General features: G+C 44.3%; 2 protein-coding genes and 2 long non-coding RNA genes across 4 annotated transcripts in view; 2 read left to right on the top strand and 2 right to left on the bottom strand.

The window, feature by feature from the left end:
* Positions 1-728: 728 nt before the first annotated feature.
* On the top strand, positions 729-4,598 carry KLLN (killin, p53 regulated DNA replication inhibitor). Its single transcript, XM_045041014.1, is given in 3 exon segments — positions 729-785; positions 828-1,060; positions 1,062-4,598. Coding segments are annotated over 3 exon segments (459 nt in total). The 3' UTR covers positions 1,231-4,598.
* A 355-nt stretch (positions 4,599-4,953) lies between these two features.
* Positions 4,954-14,540, bottom strand: LOC109492954. The gene is made up of 2 exons (XR_002146968.3): positions 13,887-14,540; positions 4,954-11,388 (listed from the first exon to the last, which is right to left on the bottom strand). It is a non-coding gene; the product is annotated as an uncharacterized LOC109492954 (long non-coding RNA).
* A 613-nt stretch (positions 14,541-15,153) lies between these two features.
* LOC109492955 lies at positions 15,154-16,571 on the bottom strand. Its single transcript, XR_002146969.3, has 2 exons — positions 16,161-16,571; positions 15,154-15,617 (listed from the first exon to the last, which is right to left on the bottom strand). It is a non-coding gene; the product is annotated as an uncharacterized LOC109492955 (long non-coding RNA).
* A 38-nt stretch (positions 16,572-16,609) lies between these two features.
* The window catches only part of ATAD1 (ATPase family AAA domain containing 1), a 77,284-nt gene continuing 71,412 nt past the window's right edge, over positions 16,610-22,481 (top strand). Inside the window, exon 1 of the mRNA XM_045039878.1 lies at positions 16,610-16,744. The gene's annotated coding sequence lies outside the window, so the exon portion shown is untranslated. The remainder of the gene's footprint in view (positions 16,745-22,481) is intronic.

The following is a 22,481-nucleotide window of genomic DNA, read 5'->3' as shown; positions in this document are numbered from 1 at the left end:
AGATGAGCGGAGCCTCGGCCTGAGCCCACAAACCCGGCGGGGACAGGGACGGCCGAAGGTGGAAGCTCCGGGGTGCGTGGAGGGGTGTCACTGACTGGGGCCTGAGGTTACCTGTGCACAGGTGGGGAGGACCAGGTGACCCGCGCTGGTGGGGATACAGGGAAACGAAGGCACGGCCCCTGCCGCGAGGGCACCCCTCCCCCCTGCCACCGCCCGCAGACCTCCCCGGCTCGGCCTTGCAGCCTCATCCTCCTTTTGCACCGCTGCCGGATCACGGTCGCTCGGGGCGACCCGCCTGCAGCAGCCTTTGCCGAGAAACCCTCCCTCCTTGTCCGCCCCCCACCCGTGTTCTCCAGGTGTCAGTCTCAGCACAAAGAACAACCCCCTATTGTGTCTCCGTGTGTATCACCTCATCCGGCTCCCTCTCACCGCCCCACCTCCCGCTTCCCCGGCAGCTCGGCTCCTTCGCCCTAAAAACGAGAGCTGGCAATCGAGCGCGCTGTGTGGGAGCACATCGCCCCCGAATTTCTAGGTCCCCAAGGACCACTGCCCGCGTGGACCAAAAGAGGACCCGGGAGGAGGGGACCCAACCCGCAGCCCCCCGCATTGCCCCCTGGAGGGCTGAGCATCCCTCCCCTCGGGGCTCCAGCTAGGTTCTCCACGACGGGCTCGGGGCTCGGGGACTGCCTCGCCCCGCCCCTTTCGGGCCGCTGTGAAAACCCGGCCGGATGGATCGCCGAGGGCCGGCTTCCGCGCTCGCCCCAGCCGGGCTGCGCAGCCTGGCGGCCGGGGCTGCCCGGGCCCGAGTGTGAAATACGGGACGGTAGGAAGCGACAGCCCCTGCGAGTGGGCGGGGCCGAGGAGACCTAGGAGGGTTCAAAAGGAGGTGGAGGGATACGCGGGCCGCAGTCGGAACTACTTTCAGGAGGAGGTCACGTGTGTTCCTAGTTGGGGAACTTTCCAAATTCCCACTCCCCTATGATGGCTTGGGAGGCAAGTGCTTCGCCTCCTTCGCCCGGGGTGCTCCTGCCTGGTCCCGGTAGCGGGACCCCGAGCCTCCGCGTCGCCGCGGAAGAGCAGGCTCAGACGGACCCCCGGCCCAAGCACGGTCGGTGCTGGCGCCTGGGAAGCTGGTTACACAAGCACCCACATTCAAGCACGTGCCCCCGCCTCCCCGCACCGCTGGCCGCGGTCGCCGATTCTCGCAGACCACCGAGGGAGAGCTCCTGAGCCGGTCCCACCCTTCGCGTGCTACCTGCCGAGCGAGCTAAAGGGCCAAGACCCGAGATCGGAGCTCCGGGTCGGCCAACACTGCGCGTTCCCAACCGTGGGAGAACGGGCTGGGCCCCGGGGGTCTGGCATCTCCCTCGCTAGCGCCCTGCCCCTTAGGGCGAACCCTTCCGCGCTGTGCTCACAGGGCAAAAGGGTATCTGCTGCCAGCAGCCCGCTGCTTGAATTCACCAGTGTTGCAACAAACTTCCAGTCACTACCCCAGAGCTGGTGAGCGCGCCCCACCTACTGTAGACTCAGCCGAGTGACTTATCTGGTCCGAGAACCTAGTCAATGGCCGTCAGCCCAGAACAAACCTGTCAAGTCTGCCTACAGCCCCGATTGGTTGACCTGTCCCCGTGAGAGAGCTGGTTCAGAAATTCTGAGAACTGGAGCGCATTGCCCTGACACTGATCAGCTGCAAAGTGAGTTGTCCGGTTTCTGCTTGAAGAGAATGAGCACCCCATCAACACGAATCTAGGAATTTCTTCCTTTTCCTTCCCCTGGGAAGTAGAACTCAAGCAGACAGTTGAGTCCAAAGTATCGGAGTTGAAACCTAGGCTGAGGCGCTGGATCGGTTTTTGTTTGTTTGTTTTTTCCTTTCTTTTTCTTTCTTTTTCAAAATCTGGGAGAATGGAACCAATTTGCATGTGTATTGCAGTAATTGTGAGTAGGTGCCTAGGAAGGTCTAAAAGGATTTATTCGGTGTCGGAGAAAGAAGATTGCACATCACGGTTGCAGGCAGCCCCTTTAAGACTAGAAACCCCAAGAGAGCTTGCTTAGAAGCCACAGGCCATTACCTAATTCCAGGACTACTAATTAAACCAGGGATATTTACAGTGTTCTTACAGATCTCTGAGGCTCCATAACACTTTGCATTTATATACAACATCCTTTTAAGATAGCTCTGCAGGAGTTAGCCACCTGCTGAAGCTTCAGTGTGGATATTCATTGGAGGCTGTTTTCATGCATGGTCCTGGTCAGCTTGCAGGAGGTGGAGGCCACAAGTGGAAAAGGAAAGGGGGGTGGGGTGGTAATCTGGAAAGAGTAGGAGAGAGGCCTCCGTTTGGTTTCCAAAAATGAAAATCCTGTCCACACCACCTAGGTTGAGCCAGAGATTTATTTTACAAATAACCAATGATAAGGAGTCCCTGGTTTCTAGGTGTTTCACAAGATTGCAGGGTAAGAAACTGAGCTGTCTGTGCCCCCCTTGAGTAGCAAATACCAGTTGGTGCGGAAAGGGAAAATGAGGAGGACGGTAAATGAAGGGAGATAGATTGGGAAGGGCTAAACTGCCCCACCTTTGTTTCTCTGGTTGCTGGTCTTGTCTCCAGAGTCCCTGCTGTTAGCGTGCCCTACTTCGCCCCTCCCCTGGAGCCTACCCTGTGTAAGGATTAGTCGCACAGCCTCTGCGAAGTTCTGAAATCCACTTCCTGGGAAGGAAATGGGTTCATTCCTGCCCCTTAGGCCTGAGGAGAGAGGATGCTTTTCCATTCCCATGGCACAGAGTTATTCCAGAGCAGAGAGTGTGTGCACCACCAGCACCAAAGTGCTGGAATGTAAGACTGGCCCACGGCACTCCCACTAGCAGAGGGAAGAAAATGGGACCTGAGTTTGCTGCCTCTCTGCACATGCGGTCCCTCTACTTCTCTCTAGTGGTGAACGAAAGGATCACCGCTGTTGGCCGACATCTGGCCAGCCTGAGGCAAGATCAGGTAGTTACTAGGAGTCACCGCATAAAAACCTCCACCCCTTACCAGTGTTCATTAAATAGGCTCCTGAAGGAAATTTTGTTTTCGATTTTTATTTTCCGTCACGTCTTCCTTCTACCCAAGAGATCTCCTTACCCAAGTGGTAGAGCTGAAACCTCTAAATAGCTGACCCTGTCTAATATACAGAAAGCTTAAAATCTATATGTTGTTCTTCAACTTCAATTGCAAAGAGCTGCTTGGCTGTACAGATGTTACAATACATTGGTTTCCAGGCACTTCAGTTCTTTACCTGTCTGGATTCAGAATGCCTTAGGGAGAAACAGAAGCTTGTAACAAAGGGAGAATTATATAAAGCTTCAGGGAGACTGACTACGTAGAATAATTAGTAAACATGATAAACCAGCTTTAATTATAGTTGCTAACAGCTGATTCCAAAAACTATATTGTTATTGCACCCAAAGAATGTCCAAAGAAAATAGCTTTCTTATTTTCTTTGATAAATGAAATGACCAGCAACTTGATGTGGCTGATATAAATAGTTGATATGCTCTTTGTAGATTCCACTGCTAAAATGTCTTTTGTTGAACACTGATCGCCATAACGCCTTTAACATCTCCCACACAGTGACCTTTCAAGTAGAGATCTAAATCAATGGCTTTAATTTTTTAAGCAATCTTTTCTATTTTTATTTGTTTTACCACGGTTTTCTGAATAGTACAGAATAGAAAATATAATAATTATAGGTTTGAATTTAAGCCACCCTATTTTTGCAAGGGTCCAAGTCTTCTCCCCTTATTTCATTTATCCTAATTACAAATATTGCCGTTCTTTTAAATAAAGGCATTTTACCCAAGACAGTTCTCCAGAAGGCACTACAAGTAACCGTATCCTAAAAAAGAATTTTCCATTCTTGTCCATAGGCTCTCCTGGAGCTCTTGCACATGGGTCTCCTTTCACATCGCAGTAGAGAGGTGTGCTAGATGAAATTCTCACTCTCAGAGAAATGAGGGTGGGGCTGAGAATTCCTGAGAGAACCACAGAGCAGAAACAGGCACTCACTGTGTCCAAGTGGCATTCAGAAATTGTGACTCGGACCAGAGAGAAGGGAAAGAAAAGCCCTAACATGATCAATCCGTTTTGACTGTTTTACTCTCCAACCTGGCACTGGCTATTGGCTATTCTGCCTTTAGTACTAACTCTAGCTGGAGTCCTATGGAACACATATTCTGCTTTTCAGCTCTGCCAATAATAGAAAAAGGTAATAATTTGTACGTACCGGCAGGTATCGGGGCATTTGCCAGGTGCTTTCCAGAGGGACCTTCTCTCATCTAGGCACAGGAGGGACATGGAGAAGGGCTCAGGGGTGCCCCGTGCCTCACTCCTACCAGTCCTTCCCTTAAGAGCATCCTTGTGGCTTCTGAGGCATCACATTTTTTGAAAAATTAGGAGCACCTTTTTGAAAGATAAAGTAAGTGGAGGCCTCTGAGTGATTCAGTCTGTTAAGCATCTGGCTTCAGCCTGGGTCTTGATCTCACGGTTCGTGAGTTCGAGCCCTGCATTGGGCTGTATGCTGGCATCTCAGGGGCTGGAGCCTGCTTCGGGTTCTGTGTCTCCCTCTCTCTCTGCCCCTCCCCTGTTTGTCTCTCTCTCTTAAAAATAAATAAATGGTAAAGAAATTTTTCTGAAAGATAAAATGAGACAAACTCTGTTTAAAGTATCTTTTTTTGTCTTTTTTATGGTATGGCATCTTTTATCTCCATTCATCCACTTAATTATCCAGTCAACCAATATTTGGGAGTCTGTTATGTGCTAGTTCTGTGCTAAGCTCTGTGGACAGAGCAATGACTGTGGGTGGCATGTGAGCACCAGCTTTTATGGAATTTAGTCTCCTTGAAAACCTGGCTTCTTTATCTGACACTGTTACAACCTCTTCACAGCCTGTGGAGTGAAGTGAAAGCAGGAGAAAAAAACCTGATATTTGATAACGGCTTTATTTACCTATTGCTGCATTGCAAACCACCGTGAGCTTAGTGGCTTCAAAGAACCACCACCCCTTACTTTCTCACAATTCTACAATTTGGAAAGGCCAGCTGGGCCGTTCTTCTGCCTTCCCATGCAGACAGTGCGGGGCAGGGGGCAGACGTGGGGGCCTTTAGCTGTGCATCTGGCGGGGGCTGGAATGGCCAAGACGGCTTCACCACCCCAGCTCCTTTATGCTTCTTTACAGGTTGGGTCCCAAAAGAGAAAGCAGAAGCTACAAGGCTTCCGAAAGCGGGGGTTCGGAAGTCCCGGAACATCACTTTCATGGCTCGCGGCCAGAGCAGGCCACAGGGCCAGCCCAGATGCCAGGGGACAGCAAAGAGACCACCTGGAATAGGACGGATTATGGGCGGTCATATTGGGACACACTCCCAACATAACAGTTCACACCCGCACACACCCACACGCTGACCTGCAAAATCCGCCCCGTCCCTCCCGGGAAATTGTCATTCTGCGTAGCGCCGGCTCTGAGGACACGCGCTAGGCCCAGGTGTGGATGAGGCATTTTAGAGGCTGCTCCGCTTCTCTGGAGACCTGTGAGCTAAAAGGACCAGCTCCATTCACAGCGGACAGTGCTGAGATGGGGTAGGGTAACCATGACACGAACTCGTGTCCGAGGCTGGCAACAGGGCAGGCACGAAGCAACCGCCATCCATAGCAGTCCCCAGAGCCAGCCTAGCACTGGCAGCCTCACTCTGGGGACCCACACCTCCAGCAGGGTCTGGTTCTTCTCCCCGGGAGCCTCCCGGACCACCGTTCTGGGCTCCCTGCGCTCCGGGGCAGGCTGTGACCTCTGAGGCTTCCTTTTCCATAAGACACGGCCTGTCCTTTACAGGGGGACGGCTTCTCTCAGCCTGTGTCCTATCCATAGAAACTTGGGGAGCCCAGTGGCTCTTTTTTACATTTAAACCGTCTCTTCTTTAGTTTAGGCCGGTGGTGGTTTTATCAATATAATTGTCATTAAAATGTTGTGGGTTTTCTAGGACTCTTATTGGAGTTTACTCCTTGCCCACAACAACTGTGCCCACAAAGCCACATCTATAATTCTTCCAAAAACAAACTTCTGCCTGCTTTGGGTCAAGGAAGCTGCTGTTGGACTCCTCTGAAGATTGCTTCTTAGAAGCCCTTCTGACTAGCTGAGAGGGTCTATGAGACAACATCTTAAAATGTTGACAGGCCTTAACATAAGAGTCTTGACTGGATCATTACCTGGAGGCCACATTTAACAGGCCCCCTGAGGCCATTTCTTACTTTGAGGCTATTGCTGACTCAAGAGAATCTCCTAGGCCCTGTCTATTTCCTCTACATTCTGCTTGAAAACTGAATAGTTCCTTTTTCAACACATCTCTCTCTTGTAACACCATCGCACATCACTAAAAGCCAAATGATACTTTGAACACTCAGTTTGAAAATCCCTGTTGCCAGATTTACAAGTTCATTAGGTCCATTTTTCATCTTCTGTTTTACTGCACACAAGGACCACCAAATATTTTGCCACCATCTAGCACCGTTTCTCCAGCCTCTAATACAATTTACTCACCACTCTCAGAGCCTCCACTAAGATCCTCCTTCCCAGACTAAGGAGATGATATCAACTAAATGCAAATGCAGGATCCTAGGTTGGATTCTGAAATGGAAAAAGAACATCACCAGAAAAGCTGGTGAAGTTCACTTAAGGTCTGTAGTTTATGTTAATTTCCTGCTTTGGGTAATTTATTATTATTAGGGCAGCTGGGTGAACTCTGGTACACGAACTCTATCGTTTCTGCAACTTTTCTGTAAGTCTAAAATTGTTTCAAAATAAAAATGTTAAAGACGAAGTTAATTTAAAAAAAAAAAAAGAGAGAGAGAGACAGAGAGAGAGTTCCTTCATCCTTCATCACCTCCGCAATCTCTGCCCAATGCCTTGTCCCAAAGCTGATGCCTCGTGTTTTCGATTTTCTGTTTTTAGATTTTTGTTTAGATTTCTGTTGTGCCAGCACCCAACTTTCAGGCATCAATTTCTGTTATTTATTGTGCATAACACACTACCCCAAAACGTTGCAGCTTAAAAGAGCATCAACCATTTTCTTGCTCACCATTCTGCCATCTGGACAGAACATGACAGTGACAGCTTGTCTTTCCTTCATGGAGTGTCGGCTGGGGCAGCTTGACTTGGGCTAGAGGACCCAAGATGACTTGCGCCACACGGCTGGCGGTTCAGCTGGAGTGCTGCAATGGCGAGGGCCTGGACCGATCTCCCTCCTGAGGGTCTCATCCTCTAGAGGCATCTGTCAGGCCTTTCTCTTCCGCAAGGCGGTCAGCCTTCTTTACATGAGGATCGTCTTCCAAGAAAGCAAAAACTGAAATTGCCAGGCAGACACCAGAACTGTAACAGCATCACCATTAGCCTGTAAGAGACTGTCACCATTACAGGAAGAAGAGACTCTACCTCTGAGTTGTAAGCAGGTACAGAAGTGGAGAAATCACTGGTGGTCACCTCCCACCATGACCCCAGCACAGTCCCCTAGAAAGGACTCCTCCAAACACACGATCCTCCGTGCTCAATTCTTTCTAGAAGCTCTACCTGTTAGGAATCGCTATGAGCTGACTATTTGATCAGCAATGGAGTGCTGTTTGTTATCGATCTTGCTCCTTAACCCTACAGTGTCTTCATTTGCTCTCTCATGTAGTTTACGTGCATAATTCTCCAGTAGGATTAACATGTGCCGCAAAAATATTCATCAATATTTAGTGATTAAACAGAAGTGATAATACATATACAGGTATTTGTGCACATCCATAGAAAATATCTGAAGGAATAAACAAGAGAGAAAATGATACGGGTTATCTCTAATGACAGGATGGGGAGGGAGGAGAATTCCTCTTTCCATTTCTTTCTGTATGGGTTGACGGTTCTTTACAATGATCATTTAGTGTTTTCATAAGGTAAAAAAGTGATCTCATCCAACAGAATGAAGTCTGACAATACAACAAATGCCTATTGTCAGAAGAATACCAAATAAACCAGGGAGACAGCTCAATTCCGATTTCCATTTTTAAATAAATAAGCACACTAAGAAAGTTCTAGAATTTATGCCTAAATGCCTATTTGGTATCTGCTGCACCACAGAAATACATGAGAATATCTGTCATGAGTGATGTCTCGTGTGGAAGACGTGTTACATCTTACCCCAAATACCCTCTCTCCCTAGATCAACTGCCTCCACTGACTCTTTGTGCTACTTAACAACTTTTCCTGCTCAAAGAAAATATCAGAAACAATCATCTGGTATCACAGTACAACTATTATTTAAGGCAGTGGCAAACCGCTTTATAATCCCAGAGTATGAGAGCTGGAAGACGCCTCAAAGTCTCTTGGTCCACCAATCCCATTTTACAAGGGGTTTTTATGCCCAGATTACATAGCTACTCAATGAGGGACGCGGGATGGCAGCCTGGGAAAATTCCTGCTACTCCATCCGTGATTAAGGATGGAAGAAAACTTCACTTTTATAAACACCTAAAGAAGTTAATTAGAGAGAAATTTGGTTTAGAGATACTTTTAATAGTATTTTGAAGCCTTGGGCAGGGGTGAATGAAGAGAAGGGAAGGCTGCCTAAGGAGGGACAATAAGTAGGGTGGAGGATAGGGGAAGACAGGGATGAGTGAACAATACGATTTCTGAGGCTCACTCGCTTGCCCTTATGTGGGGCAATTAATTAGATCAGGAGATGAGGGCTTTAAAGATCAAACATGAAAACGTGAGTTGTTCCATGTTGCTAATTTGCTTCTCCTCCTCAGTGCTAAGATCACTGGGAGAGTACCTCCCAAGCAACGATGTAAAAGAGGCAGCCGTTACATATGGACTGAAAAAAAAGGAAGGGGACCGTGCTCTAGAAAGGAAGGGAACGCCAAGCGGCGGGAATAGAGCAAACAGCGCCACCTGCTGAAGGGCCGGAGTCGGTGTAAATGGCGCACCGCGCAGTCGTGGGCGGGGTGGGGGGGTGGGGGGCTGAGGGGGTGGGGGGTGGGGGGGGGGGTGTCTTCCGCAGGGCCCAGAACCAGATGATGGATCTATTTGCCGTCTGAACAGGTCATTGTAGAGAGAAAGTTTAATTCTGGATCTCACCAGGCCACTCTGCGCCAGAGAAAGGTCAGCTGGTTCCTGGCAGGAAAGTAAGAGTGTACTGCGTCTCTGCTTGCCTCTCTTCCACGAATATTTATGCCTGTTAGTTCTGAACTTTCCCCCAAGACCGAAACCTCAAAATAATAAAATATACTCTGCTGAGACCAGATAAAAGGGACATGAGAAGAAGGAGCAATACGAAGACGTTTATTCAAGTAACACGTTCACGTGGTTAGGAATTCCTAGTGGCCCACTAAATACCCTTCCCCAGATAAATGCCTTTTTTTCTTTTACACTTCCCATTTTTTCCTCTTCAAAAAAAATTTTTTATAAGTGATCTCTGCACCCAATACTGTAATCCACAACCAAGAGATCAAGAGTGGCACCCCTTCCTCTTGTACAAACACACGTACATGGAGAAAGCTGGGAAAGGTGCTGATCCTTTGTGGACAGCCTGTTTTCCCACACTACAATGCACTGAATGTCTGCGTCCTCCCCAAAACCTTGGGTTAGTTTCAACCCAGGTATTAGCAGGTAGGCCTTTGGGAGGTGAGTGGGTCCGAAGGAGGGGAGCCCTCACCAATGGGATCAGTGCCCTTAGGAAAGAGGCCTGCCAGAGCGCCCTCCCCTTCCGCCACCCAGGTGAGGTTCCCGGTGGAAGACAGCCCCCATGAATCAGGAAGCACGCCCACACCAGACTGAACCTGACCCTGCAGGCAGCCTCATCGCAGACGTTCAGCTTCCCAGTCTGTGAGAAGTAAACTTCCACTGCTGAGAAGCCACCCAGGACGCGGTATTCAGTTACCGCAGCCCAAATGGACCGAGTCACCCTCTTCCTCCCATCCTTCCCCCCTCCTTGCCCTGCCCTCTTCCTTGCCATTCTCCTCCCTCCTATTCCCATTTTCCTCGTACATTTCAAGGTACCAGTACATTTCAACGTTCCCCTGATTAATACACTGGCACGGCCAGGAGACAGGTGGGAAGGTGACGTCTGCCGTGCTGCCAGGGCCCATGGCTCCAAGGGCCGTAACTCCCACCGCACATGATACTACTGCCTCATGCCTTTGGATTTTCAGCCACAGAAATACAGACAGTACCCTTAATTTCATTTTTTCCACCTAACCTAGCAGCCCAATGGCAGGGGGCACTAATTTCCCTGGTTCCACTTCGTGACAAAATATAGCAGTTCTAGATCCTATGCTTCACAGCCTTCTTGTTAACATGTTTTAGGATTAAGAAGTTTGAAAGGTACTCTCATTGTGATTTAGATTTTTCTATCTTGTAGCAGCTTCAGAAATACCATAGAAACACCTAATGTTGTCAGACCTATCCTAGAAGGGAAATTTTATCTTTTCTAAAAACAACAGATAAACAGTTTTCTTTGGTAGATTTTTGCTAATTAATTGTACTTAAATATGTTGCATTTTTTAGAAGATGTACAGGTTTTACACTTCAGGAAACTCTAGAGGAAAAGGGAGTTCATAAGAAAAAGGTCTAAGAAGAAAACAAACAAAACAGATCCTTATTTACTTAGCTCTGAGACTGAAGTCTTATGTGAAAGTTCTTTCCTGGATGTAGTACCTTTGCCCTGGCTGTCTCCCAGAGTGAGGTCCCGGGCCCCTGGCTGCTAGAGCTCATGGGACCACCCCCTTCCTAGGCCACCTGTTGAAGTAAGTAGAAGAGAGGCCTTAATTAATATGTACCTTATGACTAATGCGTTCTTGTGGAGTTGTTGTTAAACATTTTATTCTTTTATTATTAGGTCTTTATAAAGATTTTTAAATAACTTGTAACTGCAAAATAAGACTGTCTGCATTTCAAATCCTGTTTATTTTACAATGTGGAGGCATTTGTCCTATTAACTGGGCAGCCTTTCCTTATGATTTGAATCTGACACATTACATCTTCTGTTTTTAAAGTAGAATTCGCCTGCCTGAGGATGGCCATCATTCTATTTTCAAAATGTACTGTCCCTTTTAATAATATCCAGAAATTAGCCAACCAGAAAATTTTGCCCTAAGAATAGGCTATGTTACCTTGGTGGCTTACTTGACTTGGGTTTGCTGTGAGATGCTAGGTCAAGCCATCCTGACCTCCAGTTCTCCCAAAATGCACAACATATTTTTAATAACCTTCTCCACTAGACATCTGTTTATTTTGCAATGAACAATTAAAGGCATTTCTGCTTCAGGGCACAGAGCGCAAACCAAGTACAGTGCTGTTTTTGTCCCACCTCAGTTGATGTAGATTAAGGACGCCCTTTAAAAGAAAGAAAGTTATGAATAAAAATAGGGTGTCACAAAGCAAATCATAGAAACAGATGAAGAGTCTCATCGAACTCTGGTGCGTACCACTCGTCGGCCACCAGCTGTTTGAATCCAATGACCGTGGGATTTTCCTAAAGTTAGAAAACTCCTTTGACTCACACATATGGGGACCTTCAGAGGGGACTTCTCCTGAATCCTTGGGAGGCAGAGCCACGTCCTCAGCGACGTGGGTTCGATGAACCGGCCACACGGCTTAAGAGATAGCCATTCCGGTGCTGGGTATCAACCTCACAGTAGGAGCTTCAAACTAGAGGACGGAGGCCCGCAGCCAGTTTTCAGCGGGTAATTCCAGACCTTTATCTTCCATGCACGCTCCGCCTACAGCTGAACTACCTGAGAACCAGTGTAGTTAGGTGGCCCCCGTGGTTCCTAGTCCCTACCTCCCCTACATAGAGGCCCTTTCTCCACTTTGAAACAGAAAGGGATACCTGTCTCCATGTGAATGCTAAACGATATATTGCCCCAAAGGCAAAAACCTGAAAGGAGCTAGAGATAACCTGAAACAATGATATTAATGTTGAGAAGCTGAATGAGTTTACCGACTAACAGACACAAACACTTTTGAATGTTAGCCTAACATTACCTGTTTCCTAGTGAACTGACAGAAGACCCGTGCAAAGTGTTCACTGAGAAATCGTTAAAAATAAGACCACTAAGCGATGTGTGGCATAGAATTTGGAAAGCTTTCAAATAAATGAGCAACGTCACCTACACAATTTATTCCAATGGCCATCTACTTATTTATGTGAACAATATTCCTCAGTGTTTACAATATGAAAAGCAAAACCTGGGGATAAACTGATGCTGACCCTGTCTCCTTCTAGAAATAAGTAAAATTCATTCATGATCTACAAATGAATTTCTTAGTGGGGGATGGGCCAGATGGGTGAGTGGCATTAAGGAGGGCACTTGTGATGAGCAGTGGGTGTCATATGTAAGTGATGAATCACTGGGCTCTACTCCTGAAACCAATATTGCATAATATTCTACTCCGGAAACCAATATAACTAACTAGAAGTTAACTAAACAGTTGAAACTAACTAACTAACTAACTAAATAAATAAATACATACATAAATAAACAAATGTAAATAAGAGCATTGCACAAATAGGCATATTTAGAATCTTCTCAGGAGATGAAATGGCAAACTTTGGCCTCAGAAAAATAAATACATCAATTAATTAATTAGTTAGTTGGTTAATTAATTATCAGAAGAAGGAAAAAATCAATTTTTAAAGCTCTGTTAACTTATGTTTAATAATTATTAACCTTGAAAAGCACTTTATTGTAGGGAGGGGGACAAAACATAAGAGACTCTTAAATATGGAGAACAAACAGGGTTACTAGAGGGATTGTGGGAGGGAGGATGGGCTAAATGGGTAAGAGGCGTTAAGGAATCTATTCCTGAAATCATCGTTGCACTCTATGATAACTAATTTGGATGTAAATTTTAAAAAAATTAAATAAAATAAAATCAAAGCACTTCATTGGTCAATTATGAACTAAAAATAATGATGATTCAGAAAAAACCTTAATCATTAGGAGTATTATGGTCAAGGAAAGTTAATGCAATTTAATTTAAAATTTATATATACATTGTGTCGTAGGGAAATATGGTAAGTGACCAATAAAAAACATTCACATATAATGTGTAATACATTCAGATAAAAATCTGTAGATTTTTAGCAGTAGAAAGAAAATTCAAGCGCAGAAAGAAAAAGAAGTGATGTAAAATTTCCCACTGTAAGAGACCTTGTTCATACTGTTAACATTTGATGGATAATAGTGAGTATCAAATCACTCAACTGGAGTATTTACACTCAATTGGATACACTGAAGAATTCTACTTTTAAATGCTAATGTTTACATTACAAGGAAATTAATTCCTTCGCAACTAGTGAAAGTTATGTCGTCTCCTTCTGTTTAGAAAAATCTATTTAAACATATGAATAGTTTCAAAATTAAATCCGATTTTCCAAATGACCACAATATAAAGTTAGTGACGACAAAAAACAGGAATAAGAGCAATAATGATATTATCTACCACCAGTTTTTATTACTAACATTTGTTGACAACATTCAGAAATGTCTAATGTTGAAGTCCCGGTAAAAAGTTTAATTCCAATTCTAAATGTATAAGGAGGCAAAGTTTTTCCAAGTTGCGGGGTAAGCTAGCAAGTAAGTTTAAAGACCCCCATCCTACAGGAACGTTCGTATATGTCATACAAACACATACATAGGGATGTGCGCGCAAGTATCTGAAAGAGCAAAATGTCAGAACCTAAACATCCATCGATATGTTCAAGTAAAATGTGATATTTTCATGCAACAGAGTGTTACATACCAGGTTAGAAGGACTAGATTAATTTATCAACATGGGAATATCTCAAAATTTACCAGACTGTAGTTAAATGTCATCCTCAGACTTACAGTGGGTTCATCTTTCTCTCGTTTCCTATCCTTCTCACAACAGAGAAACCAGTCCAGGAGGCAGGAGATCCACAGGCTGTGTGACATCATCCAAACCTTGACCCTGGAGCAGAGAACTTTGAATGGGTGTGTCACATGATCATATCGCAGTTACCGTCCTGAAGGCTCCACAGTCGTCTGAGGCATTTTAATGACCACCCCCTGCAGGGAGTGGGGGAGGGGTATGAAAAGGGCCAAAGAACCAATCAGAAGGAAAAGAATTTCCCCATCGTCTTTCTGAAATCTCTACTTGCCTGGAAAGAAGTAAGCTATTTAGGGTGGATACAGGAAATAATGATCTTGCATATATCAAATGCTGAGAAAAGCAGAAAGTGACTCCTGGCAAGAAATTAATTTCTGTGATAATAAAATCACAGTTCACGAGTTTGCTTCTGTAAGAATGCAAAATCCATAATGCCCACCAATGACAATTAAGTTCCTTGCCTATTTGTGTGAATGTCGTTCCTCTTTCTGCTTAGAAAAATCTACTTAATGCAACTACGTGGATGGAACTGGAGGGTAATATGCTAAGCGAAATTAGTCAGTCAGAGAAAGACAAAAACCACATGACTTCACTGCTATGAGGACTTTAAGAGACAAAACAGATGAACATAAGGGAAGGGAAACAAAAATAATATAAAAACAGGGAGGGGGACAAAACAGAAGAGACTCATAAATATGGAGAACAAACTGAGGGTTGCTGGAGGGGTTGTGGGGAGGGGGGATGGGCTAAATGGGTAAAGGGCACTAAGGAATCTACTCCTGAAATCACTGTTGCACGATATGCTAATTTGGATGTAAATTTTATTTTTTTTATTTTTTTTTTTAATTTTTTTTTTCAACGTTTATTTATTTTTGGGACAGAGAGAGACAGAGCATGAACAGGGGAGGGGCAGAGAGAGAGGGAGACACAGAATCGGAAACAGGCTCCAGGCTCTGAGCCATCAGTCCAGAGCCCGACACGGGGCTCGAACTCATGGACCGCGAGATCGTGACCTGGCTGAAGTCGGAGGCTTAACCGACTGCACCACCCAGGCGCCCCTGGATGTAAATTTTAAAAAATAAAAAATAAAATTTAAAATAAAATAAAAACTGATAAAAAAAGAAAAATCTACTTAAATATTTGAATATTTTCAAAATTAAATCCTGTTTTCCAACTGACCACAATATAAAATTAATGACAACAAAAAATGGAGGTAAGAGCAATAATGATATTATCTACCACCACTTATCATTATTAACATTTATTGGTAACATTTAGCAATCTATAAGGTCATTAAAGGACATCTATATGGTCTGATGAAGACCTCCGCATCTTCACACTTTGTCTCTTAGGTCTCTGCATATGTGTTTTTATAGGGACAGCCTGGGGTGAGTACTATAATACAAATAATAATGAGTATTTACTGATTACATACTACTGTTAAGTGATCTACACAAATATATCTCCTGTATTTCTTACCAATTGACCCTACCTATCCTGCCTCTTTACCACAAGTACTGAAGTCACCCCTCTCTTATAACAGCTGAGGCCTTATTACCATTTCTATAGTCTTCCACCTTCAGGAATTTTCTCGCTAAGGTCCCCAGTATTCTACAAGTCCTCTCCCAGCAGATCCATCCTATCATTTTACCAGACATGCCCACACAGGTCCAAACCTCCAGAGTGAAGCAGCCTTCATACAGGTACCCCTACCAAAGCAGAGAGAGGGGAGAAAACAACGTTATTGGATTGACTATATACATTAACCCTGATCATGTATATTGAAAGGAAGATGTAGGGCTGTGGTCCTGGACATAAAATTAAAACGGATTGCCACTGCTGGTAAATATTTCCAGCATTTTGCTGTGCTTAATTATTTCCTATCATTCCATAATTCTCTTCGGATCACAGACTGAAGAATTTCTTGAGTCAGATACTCTGGGTGTCAGTTTACAGCAAACACTCAACTGAGTCACCTTTTGCTTCCCTATACCCCATTCATCGCTGCCTTACCCTAAAAAGGGAGGTACTCAACTATGTATACTCAGACCATAAATTCCTTGCAAGGCTATTACCTGGCAAGTTACTCAATCTCTCTCTATGCCAGTGTCATCCACCGTATAGTGGGGACAATAATAGTACTGATTCATACGGCTGATATAAGGATTAACGGAAGAGAAATATATCTCTCCGAACAAGTCTGACACGTGGTAAACACTAAATGAGCATTCACTGTTAGCTGTTGTTATTACCGAGTGAGGAGATACAGCCTGTTCCTCTGTATTTTCCTTCTGCCATCTCAGACACCTTGCACGCTGTCCGCCATCTGGAAGCTTCCAGTAAATGCCGAATGAATGTCGAACAATTATCAACAAGTGCAAGATGGGAGATGATACGGGAACAAGGATTCCCCCAGTCCTTCAGGATGTCCCAATAAATAGTACGTTTAAAAGGATTTTAGGTCTTTTATTCATAGATCTTCCGTCATACCAATGTTTCAGTTAACAGTTTAAAAAAGCAGCATTGGCCACTGAGCCACTCTAGAGTCTGGACTTGGTAATCAAATGGTCCAATCACACTGACCTGTCACATGCTTCTCTTAAGTCACATGTCCAACATTGTGACATAGCAAGAATGCTCACAAACTCCTTTTTCCACCCATTCAAAGTTCTCTGTGGCAGCAAGACTCAGGAGATGCCACCTCCCCCACGGACTAGATGGCTTCCTGGATAACGTCTCCTACAAACTAGAAGGATGCTGATCGCAGCCCAACTGGGCAAGCAACAAACCCCCCAGGGGCTTCCCGAGAACCTGCCCGAGGCACAGCCCTCAGAAGGTACAGTAACATTCAGAGTCAAAACCTCATCCACACTCTCTAGTTTAAATCCTGACAACTCCTAACCACGTCGCGGTCGTCACTTCAGTGATGCTACTCCCACTCTGCACTGAACTTTCTTGAAGGCTAGAAAACAAACAAAACAAAAACCCATCTTGGGTAAACCTCTGTACTTCTCACAATGCCCTGCACAGTTTTTTACATACAGACAGACACTCGGTTAAGTATTTATAAAGTCAACGACTGAAAGGCTACGCACTTTTACAAATATACACATAACCATACGAATATAACTCATCGGCTGGGTATAATATAACCCTTGGGTAATAATATTCATACATCACATTACGTTATCATGTCATGTTATACAAACCTTTTCTGTCAATACTTTGGTGTGGGATATTATCTGGAAAGACCTTAATCACCATTTCTATCTTTTGTTTCCCAAAGGGAACATCAACAGAGGAAGTGCCAGTCTTAGTGAATATCCTGTGCCCTGAGGGTGGGGAGGTGGGGGGTAGGCCCACGAGACCGCTTTAATTACAAACCAAACACAGTAATATACCTTTTCTCAGCTGCGGCACAAATAATCGGAATTCCCGGAACGTGGACACCTAATTCTATCCAAGAGGCTAACTTTTCTCTTTCAAACAAGCTCTGGCGGAATTATTTTTCTCTAATGCTGCTCTTTTGATGTTGTCTAAGATGGAAGTGGCCAAGTCACAACTGCGGTTTAGCTTCGCAAATCCTACGTATTAACTCTGGAATAATGTAACGCTTTGACAAAACTCTAGTGTGGGAGGGGGAAACAACAGTGTTCTTATCCTAGAATAAGTCCTGGGCTTTTATTTTCAAGGGCGCCCCAGGCGAGTCAAGCCAGGCCTTCTGGCCAGTGGGGCCAGAGTCAAAGCTGCCCGGGGCAAGCCCCCCCCCCCCCCCCCAGGAAGAGACGCAAGCTCGATGAGGGAAAGGCTTTACCCTCAACGATCAGCAGCTCTTCAAAGCCAGCGCTACCGATTAGCACAAGTTCACGGAGGTAGAAGACTGCGGCAAAGGGAAAAGGAAAAGGGAACACCTGAGATGGCTTCTGTTAAGTGAGCAGAGAAGGGTCCCGTGGTTCCTTTCTGCTCCCCACTCAAGTACGGTTTATCCGGCACCTACTCTCGTGTTCTGTGTTTTACCGTGCTGTGTGGGGGAGAAGCGGGGACTGTGGCCTTCTAACCACATGCTCTTTGAAATAAGCTTCCCCAAGGCATGAAATAAATAATAAAAAGAATTGGTCCATGCAGGACGTAGGTCACTTAGCCTTGAGATTATTTACAGTGAAATCTGAAGCAAACTTAGTCAAGGGGACTAGGACCCAAACAATCAAGCAGTAAATTAATTCAAAACACTGACATACCAGAAAATATATTTGAGGTATTATAACTAAACAATAAAAAGCACTAAAGCTACCAGTCTAGTTTTGGGGAATCGTTTCCTCTTTCTGGAAATTCAGCTAAATATAAATTGTTAGCAAACCTTGCGGAAAACATGTTCGGTGGAACTATGCAGAACTACACGGAAAGGCTATGAGTTGGGGAGAGTGACACAATCAAGGTGGAGCGCCATGAATTTTTTTCATGAGTATTTTGGCCAATGTCTTCAATTAGCTTGGATGGCCACAACAAAGTACCTTAGGCCGGATGGCTTACACAACAGAAATTTATTTTCTTATAGCTCTGAAGGCTGTGAAATCCAGTATCAAGGTGGTGGCCAATTGAATTCCTGGAGAGGGTGCCCTTCCTGGCCCGGAGATGGCCACCTTCTCTCTGTGACCTCACAGGGCACGGAGGGTGGGAGGGAGAGAGAGCATGACAACAAGTACACGCTGGTGGCCCTTTCTATAAGGACACTAATCCCATCAGAAGGGCTCAATCTCCATGGCCTCATCTAACCCCAATTACCTCCGAAAGGCCCTCTCTCCAACTACCATCATATTGGGGGTTAGGGCTTCAACATGTGAATTCTAGAGAGACATGAACATTCAGTCCACGACAGCAAATGAAATATATTATTCCAGCTCTAGGTAAAATGGAGTAAGTGCATTCCACCCTTTCTCACTGAATGCTGCTATAAAACCTGATGGAACACATGGAACAGCCATTTGAGGAGCCCATAAATAGAAGCAGGTGCACTGGGAAAGAAGACCAGAATTCAAAGCACCACTGAATCAGCAGTGAGTGTTTTCTGTTTTGTTTCTCCCCTGCTAGAATCCCCTGGTCTAGATGTAAAGCAGCCTAAAACTCAGAATGGGCACCAGGGCCCTGAAGAAGCCCTTCAGCTCTGTTCTGGCTCAAGGACCAGGAAAGCATTTCCTAAGGCTCAGAGAGTCTCAGGGAAGTCTGCCATCTTTTGTTCTTTCCTCTGTTCTCTAGTGCCCCGGCCCCAGGAAATCCTGCCACCCTAGCAGTAGCAATGCCTCCAATGGCAGTGGGGGCCCGCAGGCACCAACACCTCTGAGGGAGGGAAACCTTCTTCTACAGAGAAGCTGTGGTCCCAGGAGGAGGTACAAATCATAGTCGGTGCTTCCTCTCTGTCCCTCCATTGCTTGGCCCCAGACACGGGCCCATCCCAGGAAGTAGCCTGTGCAACAGAGAAGCTGAAGCACTAGCTTTCTGGACATAGGACTCAAAGAGGAAGTCCAGGGAGCCGGCAAGTACCAGAGATTATGGAGAAGGAGAAACTCAGGAAAGTTAACAGGTAAAGCTGATTAGAGACTCTTAGGCTCCCCTTCAGGCTACACAAGGACACAACAGACCTAGACAGCACAGCGAAGACTCTGAGACTGAACTGAAGGACAGACCACCACACGTGTCCCAGATTGTGGCACACACAGAAGACAGATCCAAACAGCACTGCAAATGCTTTGAAAACAGAATTGACATGGAAACTACAAAATAGTGGTTAGAATTTGTAGCCTGAACCCAACCACCTCTATTGCCTGCTAGAACAAAAATATTAATATCCTGCACAGGATTTAAACAAAACCTAGAGACATGATATTCTAATGTTTTTTTCAATTTTTTTTAATGTTTATTTATTTTTGAGAGAGAGAGAGAGAGAGAGAGAGACCGAGTGTGCGCAGGGTAGGGACAGGGGGAGAAGGAGACACAGAATCCAAAGTAGGCTCCAGGCTCCCAGCTGTCAGCACAGAGCCCAACACAGGGATCGAAGCCATGAACTGTGAGATCATGACCTGAGCCAAAGTCAGATGCTTAACCAACTGAGCCATCCAGGCACCCCCAAGAGTCTTATAATATTCTTGGGGCGCCTGGGTGGTTCAGTCAGTTAAGTGTCCAGCTTCAGCTCAGGTCATGATCTTGCAGTTCATGGGTTTAAGCCCCATGTCAGGCCCTGTGCTGACAGCTCAGCGCCTGGATCCTGCTTCAGATTCTGTGTCTCCCTCTCTCTGTCCATTCCCTGCTCATGCTCTCTCTCTCTCAAAAAAAAAAAAAAAAAAATTAAAAGAAAAATTTTTAAATAAAAAAAAATCTTCTAAATGTCTGCAATACAATTCAAAATTATTCAGCATACACAGAACCAGGAAAATCTCAACTCACATGTGAAAAGACAGTAACAGGGGACAATGCAGACATAATGTAGATGTTGGGATTAGATAACCAAGGCTGTAAAGCAGTTATTATAAAAGTGTACCAAGGAGTAAGGGGAGGGGCACTAGGTGGTTCAGTTGGTGGAGTCTCTGACTCTTTATTTCAGCTCAGGTCATGACCTCACAGTTTGTGAGATCGAGCCCCATATTGGGCTCTGCACAGATAGCACACAACCTACTTGGGATTCTCTTACCCTCTCTCTCTGCTCCTCCCCCCCCCCAAAAAAATAAATAAATAAACATTTTTTAAAAAGGAGAGGAAATACCCTTGAATATAAACACTGAAGATATAAACAACAAAATTGAATTTTATAACTGAAAAATACAATAACCAAAATAAACTCCGTAGATGGACTCAATCACAGAACAGAGATGACACAGGAAAGCATCAGAGAATTTGAAGATAACTCAACAGAAATTATTCAATTTGAACGATGAAGAGAAAAATAATGGGAAAAAAATGAACAGTGCATCAGGGACCAATGTGACAAAACTGAAAGATCTAATATTCACATTACTGGAGATCTAGAAGAAGAATAGAAAGAATACAATGCAGTTAAGACATATTGGAAAAGATAGTTAAAAATTTTCTGAATTTTGTAAAAAACAGAAACACACAAAGAAGCTCAGTGAACTCTAAACATGATAAACCCAAAGAAATGCATGCCCAAACACAGTACAATCAAACTGCTGATAATTGAAGACAAACAAAAAGAATCATGGAAGCAGGCAGAAAAAAAAAAGAGGCATTATTTGCAAGGCAACAACTCAATGATTGTACATTTCTCATCAGAAACTATGGAGGGTAGCATAAAATGGAACAGCTTAAAGTGCTGGAAAAATAAAAACCAACCCTTCAACCCAGAGTTCAAAATCCAGGAAAAATATTCTTCATAAATGAAGTTGAAACATTCTCAGGCAAGGAAAACAAAGAGAATTCATTGCCACCAGACCTGTTCTAAAGAATGGCTAACAGAAGTTCTTAGAAGGGAAATTATACCATGAGGAAACCTGGAACATTGGGAATAGACGAGGAACAACAGAAATCGTAAATATCTAGGTAAATATAATAGGCTATTCTTCTCTTGAGTTCCTTAAAATACAGTTCATGTTTGAAAGCAAAAGTGTCTTATTGAACTTTCAACCTATGTAAATGCAATACATAAGACAATTGTAAAATAGAGCGTAAAGAGATCTAAGTGAAATAATGATAAGACTTCCACATTCCACTGGAAATGAATGGTAACATATATTGATTCCACATAGATTGTGGAAAATCAAACATTTATATTTTAATCCCAAGAGCAACCAGTAGGGCTTTTTTTTTTTTTACAAAGATATATAGTGAAAAACACAATAGATAAAACAGAATACTAACAAAAATTCTATGTCCCAAAATAAGGCAGGAAAGAGAAAACAGAGAAATGAGGGGGGAAACTCAAAAAAGGAAACCAACAAAAAACAAATATATCAAAGAGCCAAATATATCAAGAATTACATTAACTGGAAATGGTCTTAAATATGACAATTAAAACACACAAAGTGGCAGAATGGATACAAAGAACATCTGAATTCAAATAAAATAAAAGGTTAAAAATAAAAGGATGGAAGAATATATGCTATATGAGCACGAATCAAAACAAAGTGGAGCAGCTATATTAACATCAAAGTAGACTAAAGAGCAAAAACAAACAAAAATTATCAAAAGTTGGAGCATTACCAAATGCATGAATCAAAAACTAAAAGAACCGAAAGGAGAAACAGACACAACTACAATTACATTTGGAGATTTCAACGCTCCTCTCTCAGCAATGGACAGAACTAGTAAACAAAGTTGGCAAGGATACAGAAGAACCGAACACCACCACCAACCCAACTAGATTCAACAGATATTTACAGATTACTCCACCCAACAATAGCATATCATTTCAAATGTATGTGGAATGTTCGCCAAGACTGACAATATCCTGGATCATAACACCAGCCCAAAAAATATGTGAAAGAATTGTAATCATACCAATTATGCTCTCCAATCATAATGGATTTAAATTAGGATTAAATAACAGGAAAAATGAAAAGATAATC

The sequence above is a fragment of the Felis catus genome, chromosome D2 (assembly GCF_018350175.1).
Source record: "Felis catus isolate Fca126 chromosome D2, F.catus_Fca126_mat1.0, whole genome shotgun sequence".
Classification (NCBI taxonomy): Eukaryota; Metazoa; Chordata; class Mammalia; order Carnivora; family Felidae; genus Felis; species Felis catus.
Note: the sequence above shows the minus strand (reverse complement) of the source record. Positions and strands in the feature narration are given on the sequence as shown.